This window comes from Bos taurus, chromosome 13 (genome assembly GCF_002263795.3).
Source record: "Bos taurus isolate L1 Dominette 01449 registration number 42190680 breed Hereford chromosome 13, ARS-UCD2.0, whole genome shotgun sequence".
Lineage (NCBI taxonomy): Eukaryota > Metazoa > Chordata > Mammalia > Artiodactyla > Bovidae > Bos > Bos taurus.
Genome location: NC_037340.1, coordinates 12,182,105 through 12,189,652, shown reverse-complemented (window position 1 = coordinate 12,189,652; position 7,548 = coordinate 12,182,105). Strand labels below are relative to the sequence as shown.

The window sequence follows — 7,548 nt, the reverse complement described above, 5'->3', positions numbered from 1 at the left end:
AATTCCTCTCCCGCGGCCAGAACTTTGTGGTGTGTGTACACTAAAAGCACGCCCAAGGTTCTTTTTCTCTGCCGTGTGTGTGTGTGTACACTAAAGGCACGCCCCAAGTTTCTTTTTCTCCGCTCCTTCCTCCTTGCCTCACAGACCGGAAGTGTCCTTAACCAAACCAGCTCGGCGGGCACTTCCGGGACGGGAGACCAGGGTTCCGGGAAGGTGTAGGGAGGAGAGGGAAAGGCAGCAGCGGCGGCGGCGGCGGCGGCGGCGGCTGGAGAATGAAGAAGGAGCATGTGTTGCACTGTCAGTTCTCCGCATGGTACCCGCTGTTCCGCAGCCTCACTATCAAGAGGTGAGACTGGAGGTTACGCCGGAGCAGTGGGCAAAAGGGGACTGCAACATTTGGGGTGAATCCCAGCTCCATCAAAAACGAAACAAAACAAAACACTGCAGGCCCGGATGGGAGCACCAGGGCCAGATTTCGACTTCCCAGTGGTCTTTTAGAGTCGGGAGAGGAATGAAGTCGATCCATGTTTGCCGTGCGTCGTGTTGTGCGTCAGGGAGGGTGCTGGGCAGGTAGGAGGGCGACGTCGTCGCTCAGTGAAGGTCAGAGGCGGGCTGAGGAGCAGGTGAAGCTAGTTCAGGCTTGGGAGTTCACCATTCCTGCCTTTAGAATTGCAAGTGGAAGAAGGTGATCAGCGAACTGGGTAGTCTGGACTTCTCTATTGACTAACCCGCCGGAGGGTGGGGGCTTAATAGCTTTTGGTCCCTGTCAAATGAGAACAGTGAGACCCAGCCTCAAATTCTATTGTGAAGCTCCAGTATGATAGTGTCAGTGGAAAGCCTCAGTAGAGTATACTGATGCGAAGAGCCGACTCCTTGGAAAAAGACCCAGACGCTGGGAAAGAGTGAAGGCAAAAGGAGAAGAGAGGGCTGCAGAGGATGAGATGGTTCCATAGCATCACTGACTCAATGGCGTGAGTTTGAGCAAAGTCCAGGAGACAGTGAAGGACGGGGAGGCCTGGCATGCTGCAGTCCATAGGGTCCCACAGATACGACTTAGCGACTGAACATAACAGCAGCACATGTATTGTTAGGGAAGGAAGCCATCTGGAAGAGGAGTGGAACAGTATTTGTTTTCTAGTTCTCTGGCCCACAACAAGGAATCCATGCCCTGTTTGCGGGGCAAGCAGAGGATTAACTGTTTTCATCCTTCACCCGGTCATTCAAGGTAATGTAGGCAAGGCAGCTAGGAAAACATCCCCAAATGTTCAAAAGCAGTTGTGACATCTGGAGTGTGATGCAAGGGTAGGCTTTCCCATGCTAAGGTGAGTAGCTCAAAGAACTGCGTATCTGTGGGGAGGACTTTATGTCTTTTGCCCTGTCCCCTCTTTGGCTCTAGATTACTACTAATCAGATAGCAACCCTTCCTTCCTTTTTATTTTGGGTGGAGAGTGTGAATACAGAGAGGGAAACTTCAGATCCTGAGTGTTTGGAAGAACATAAGGAGGGTATTCATAAGATAGTTCTTTTCCATCCTGTTATTCATACATGGAATGGGCTCCCAAGTTATCCAGGGTGTGATGGAGGTTAGAGCAGCTGGAAGGAAGATAAGCTTTGCATTTGAAGATGGTTGGAGTAGCACTAAAACAAGGAAGAGCTTCGACAGCAGCAGTGGACGTTATCTTCCTACATGATGTAGCAGTCCTCCATTATCTTGCGTAATTGAAATAGGCCTAGGGTCTGAGATGATGCTAGAGTTACTTATGTCATGTTGGTGTGACAGAAGGTATTTTTGTGAACCGGTCAGACATTTTCACACAGAGTTCACTCAGAAGTGTCTTGTATTTTGTGTGCAGACACCTTTTGTCAACTCAAAGAAATTTGTCTTTGCTTCAGCAGTGAAGTATAATGGTTAAGAATTGGACTTTAGAGTCAAGACCATCTGTCTGCCTTGGGAATTTTGGTTCCACCAGCATCTTGTGAAAATGGCTTAATCTCTGTAAGCCCCATCTGGAAAATTGAGAAAATAATAGGATTGTCATGAGAATTAAATGAGATAAAGCGTTAAAAATGCTTGGCACTCTTTTTGACATAAACACACAAAAAGCTGCTTGTTTTTAATGTTTTTGATTTAACCAAAGCTTAAAATAGTTTTAGTTCACTTAAAATATGTGCCATTCATATGAAGCTGGGAGTGAAAAGTAAACCAAGGCGGGGGATTTTCTTGCCAGTTCACAACTGAGCTGTGTTGCCTGAGAGTATTCTGTGTCTTTGCCCTGTAACTCTAGCCTACTTAGTCCTGTGTAACATTGCTGGAACGCAGCGTGTGGTACGATGTCCCTCTACGGCCCAGGTCATTCTAGTGGAGTTGTTAGGCTTGTCGTTGTCATTGTCAACTTTAATGCCAAGAGACCATGTTCTGGTTATTGACTCAGCCTTATTATTCGGCATTTATTAATCATGGTTCAGAAATGATTATGCAGGTAAAAATACAGAATCTTTTTTTTTTTGACACGTCCTAGAACTTTGACTCAGGACTTCCCTGGTGGTTCAGACAGTGAAGCATCAGCCTGCAATGCAGGAGACCCAGGTTCTATCCCTGGGTTGGGAAGATTCCCCTGGAGAAGGAAATAGCAACCCACTCCAGTACTCTTGCCTGGAAAATCCTATGGACGGAGGAACCTGGTAGGCTACAGTCCATGGGGTCGCAAAGAGTTGGACACGACTGAGCGACTTCACTTTCCCTTTCACTTTACAAATAAGTAGCTAGGTGACTTTGGGTCATCCACTCTACCTTTCTAAGTGTTTCTTTCCTCAAACATGAAAGTTATGAATAATCTCCTAAAGGCTTTTTTAACCTCCATTCCATTTGAGTGACTTGTCTGTGTGTATAGAATTATATCGACTTGATGGAATAGGTCATTACATTTTTTACATCTTTCAGTTGGGCCTCATGGATTCTTTTTTCTTTTAAAATTTTATGTATTTATTTATTTTTGGCTGTGTTAGGTCTTCGTTTCTGCACCAGCTTTTCTCTGGCTGCGGTGCGAGGGCTTCTCATTGCGGTGGCCTCTCGTGTTGCGGAGCACAGACTCCAGAGGGCCTGGACTTCAGTAGCTGCGCCTCCCGGGCTCTAGAGCGTGGGCTCAGTAGTTGTGGCGCTGGGGCTTAGTTGCTCCACGGCATATGGGATCTTCCTAGACCAAGGATCGAGTCCCTGTCTCCTGCATTGGCAGATGGATTCTTTACCACTGAGCCACTAGGGAAGCCCCAGCCCTCATGGATTCTTGGCTGCATAGTGAATTGTAGTGACAAAAAATATTTAAGTTCTTTTCCAACAGTTGGGTTAAGTATGCCAGGTCATGGCTTGTTTATGGCCTCAGTTGCTCAGGCACGGTTCCTTTTTCTTGAGAGTTTTGGTGGTGTTTGATACATCTGTACTAGTACAGCACTTACATTGTACTTGAGGTTTTTTTTTTTCCTTTTCCCACTCCTAGACATTGAGTTCTTAACAAAGTCATCTAGGATTCCTCCATGACTAACGTGACATAATTCAGGGTCACATCATTAGGCCGACTTTAGAACTGTGAACGCAGGATGCAGGGACTCATGAGAACTGTCAGTGTGGGCTCATACCTGTAAGACCTGTAGACCCTCCTGCTGCTGCTGCTAAGTTGCTTCAGTCGTGTCTGACTCTGTGCGAACCCATAGACGGCAGCCCACCAGGCTCCCCCGTCCCTGAGATTCTCCAGGCAAGAACACTGGAGTGGCTTGCCATTTCCTTCTCCAGTGCATGAAAGTGAAAAGTCAAAGTGAAGTCGCTCAGTCATGTCCGACTCCTAGTGACCACATGGACTGTAGCCTACCAGGCTCCTCTGTCCATGGGATTTTCCAGGCAAGAGTACTGGAGTGGGGTGCCATTGCCTTCTCCGGTAGACCCTCCAGAAAGGACAAATATGCAGAGAATTCACAATGGAATCAAACAGTAAATAGATGTTTTGAATCCAGTCAACGGGTGATGCAGCCCGGGGGGAATGAGACCTGAGAAATAGCATAACTCAGAAACTAGGGACGTGGCCTCTGAAATCACCCACGGACTCAGAGATGTCACTGACATAGAAGAGGGCTCTCTCTGCTCTCATCGTGGTCAGGAAAATCACCCTACATGTCTGGGAATGGACATTACTGCCGATACTTCTCAGTCTCAGGCCCCTGAGGAGGTAAACTTCAGATTCTCTTGTGAAGGTCATGTCCGATTCTGTTGGAATGACAGTGTTGGGTGAGTATTTTAACCCCAGGAAGAGCTAGAATTAAATATAGAGGTGATGAAATCATCCAGACTTGGAATTTTTCCCTGTTAACTTTAACATCCTAAAGAATTTGCCATTTTGAGGACAGTTTGTATATATGTAACAGATTAGCCTTGTGTTTCTAATTTAATTTGTGTAATTGGTTTAGAATTGTGATACATTAAAATACATAAGAAAAAATTTTTAAGTGTTTAAACAGTGTTGGAACGTTTGCAAGAACCTTAGATTCACTATACTTAACAGTTTAATTCACTGGTTTTATAAGAGTTAAATACTTGAAAAGCTTTATCTGTAATTAGACAATTGACATATTTTAAAAGAAAGTTGAATAGATTATTTTATAATAGAGTTAAAAAAATTTTTTTTTTCTTTTGGCCATACTACATGGCTTGTGGTATCTTAGTTCCCTGACCAGGGATTGAACCCAAGTCCATGATGGTGAAAGCCCAAGCCTTAGCTATTAGACAACTAGGGAATTCCCTAGAGTTAAAAAAAATTTAAAGCAACTTTTAAATTTCAAAGGCTCACTTGAAATTGGTTAAAATTTAGCAGCTTTACAAATAGAATAGTAAGATTTGTTAGTTGAACTTAAAAGCCTGAAGAAGTAGGCTTTTGAATGTGAAATTGTAACTTTGAGAAATCAGATGTTAATTTCTAAAACTGAAGTAGCCCATGAGTAATCTTTCCTGTGTGCCAAAACCAACTGTCATGTTACAGAAAATAAATAAATGAAGCATATTATTATGAGTCAATGATAGTCTCTCTGAACGTAGGCTGCCATCGTTTTCAGTTTTTAAAAAATACATGCCTTACAAGCAAAGTAAGAACATTGTTTTTAGATATCTGTGCCAGAATTTTTTGATGATGATTTATCACTACAGAGTAAAAAAAACAAATTATCCCATCCATTTTTCAAGTGATATCAAGTATGGCTTTGCCATCCCTTAATTATGGTTGTCTGAAAACAGTTCACCTGAAGCGTGCCCAGGTAAGCAGCCGTGTACTCTAGAGATGAGGTGAACAGGATGCCATCACAGTACATCCCAGCGCACTGTGGATTTTCGACCTTACACTCCCTTTGCCAACCAAAGGTGCCCAGATCTTAAGCCTGCTTCCACCCTGTTTCTTAGCCAGGTGCTGTTGATCTTCTGATTCGTTTGGTCATTTCCTGTGTTGCTGCAAATACCTGCAGGGCCTCCAATTTCTTAAAGGCACATAACCCTTGTACTCAGAATCTTTTTGAGCTTGTTGCCTTCATTCTGTGATTTCAGTCGAGTTCTTTGGATTTAGCTGTTTTCGGGATTTTTTTTGTTTTGTTTTATTTTTGTTGTTGTTTATTTATTTTTTTTAACCTCAAAGTCAATAGGGATAATTATATGCACCTAATTTAGTTTATTGCAACATTTATTCATATTATTTTAATTTCTAGTCTACGGCTGCCAAATGTCCATTATTAACATTTCCCACTTCATATTAAAGGAAGCAAGTAATTCAGAAATTGAGTTTGGAACTTTTTCTCTCTGCTTATGGTTGGTCTTTTAAAATGATGCCTTTTTTTGGTATGTGCATTTTTTTTTTTTTTTAGTGTCATTCTTCCACTTCCTCAGAATGTGAAGGATTATTTACTCGATGATGGAACTCTGGTGGTTTCAGGAAGGTAAGGCATGTCAGAAAAACATTCTTTAAATTTTAGCATAAGGAAATGTAATGATTCAACCTCAACAATTAACGTGTAAAGTAAGTACATTAGCTTTGGCCCCATTCTCTCCTTTTTTTCTCTCTAGTTAAAATTATGTGCTGATCTTTGTCCTATATTCCTTGTTAATGCTCAGTTGATAAGATTTTCAAAATTGAACACGTCTTCTGCTAATAATTACAATCTGTAAAATTGAGTAATTCCTTTCTTCTCTTCCTGTAGAAAATGGGTATGGTTACTATTCCTCTTGTTCAAGTAGTTCTTCTGTATATAAAGGAAAGTACCATGCTTCAGTCTGTTCAGTACCAACTTGAAAAAGTTTAAGAATCATGTACTTTAATGGCATTCCTATTTTTTCACTCAGATCTCTGCTCAGAAGTCATGTTATCTAAGTGTTCATCCTTCAGTTTCCTTTGTAAAGTAGCTTAATGGTAACCCTTGCTGATATGTCACTCTCTTTTATGGAATTCTAGGTTGGATATAATTTTCTCTTAGAATTATTAAAAAAAATTTTTTATCAAGCTAAAATACACATAAAATTTACCACATTAACAATTTTTAAGTGTGCAGTTCAGTGGTATTAAGTACAGTTACAATGTTGCAGCCATCACTGTGATCCATCTAGAGAACTCTTGTTATCTTGTAAAACTGAAACTCTGTACCCTCTAAACACTCACTCCCCGACCCGCCTTCCACCAGCTCCTGATAACCGACATTCTGCTTTTGGTGTCTATGATTTTAACTGCTGGACATACCTCACAGAAGGGGAATCATGCAGTATTCAGCTTTATTGCACTTAGCGTAATGTCCCCGATGTTCATCCATGTTACAGCACATGTGAGAATCACCTTTCTTAAGGCTAAATACCACTCCATTGTATGGTTTACCGCAATTTGGTGCATCTGTTTTTTTCTCCTGGCCTCACTTAATTTTTCTGCATAACCCTTATTTCCCTCCATCTTTGCTTTAGTCATCCTGTTACAATGCAGTCTTCATGAGAGCAGAGACTTGGGCAGGTGTGTTCCCAGCCCTTGGAACAGTGCCTGATAAAACAGGTGCTTGACGAACATTTCTTAGGTAAATGAACTTAGAAGTATAATTAAAATTGTGTGTGTTTTACAGTAACACTAATTTTACCATTTTGTTGTTTAGTCACTGAGTCGCATCCGACTCTTGTGACACCATGGACTGTAGCCTGCAGGGCTCCTCTGTCCATGGGATTTCCCAGGTAAGAATACTGGAGTGGGTTGCATTTCCTTCTCCAGGGGATCTTCCTGACCAGGGATCGAACCCACATCTCCTGCATTGGCAGGTGGATTTTCAACCACTGAGCCACCAGGGAAGCCCAATTTTACCGTATATATATATTATATATGTATATATATATATTTTTTTGGTCTGATGGATCTTCTGTTTAGCTTCCTGGATTATAATTCTGTTTCTGGTATTCTCAACCTGGTAATAACCTGAAAATTATTAGTTTAGAGCCTCACTGATGTGGAATAATTGCAGGATAAAGCAACAAAATAGATAGGCGAGTCTCAA

General features: G+C 42.1%; 1 protein-coding gene across 1 annotated transcript in view; it reads left to right on the top strand.

Annotated features, from left to right (window-relative positions):
- Positions 1-18: 18 nt before the first annotated feature.
- Positions 19-7,548, top strand: part of CDC123 (cell division cycle 123) — a 46,388-nt gene continuing 38,858 nt past the window's right edge. The window contains exons 1-2 of the mRNA NM_001080274.2: positions 19-346; positions 5,893-5,964. Coding sequence (NP_001073743.1) covers positions 273-346; positions 5,893-5,964 — 146 coding nt within the window. The 5' untranslated portion in view covers positions 19-272. The remainder of the gene's footprint in view (positions 347-5,892; positions 5,965-7,548) is intronic.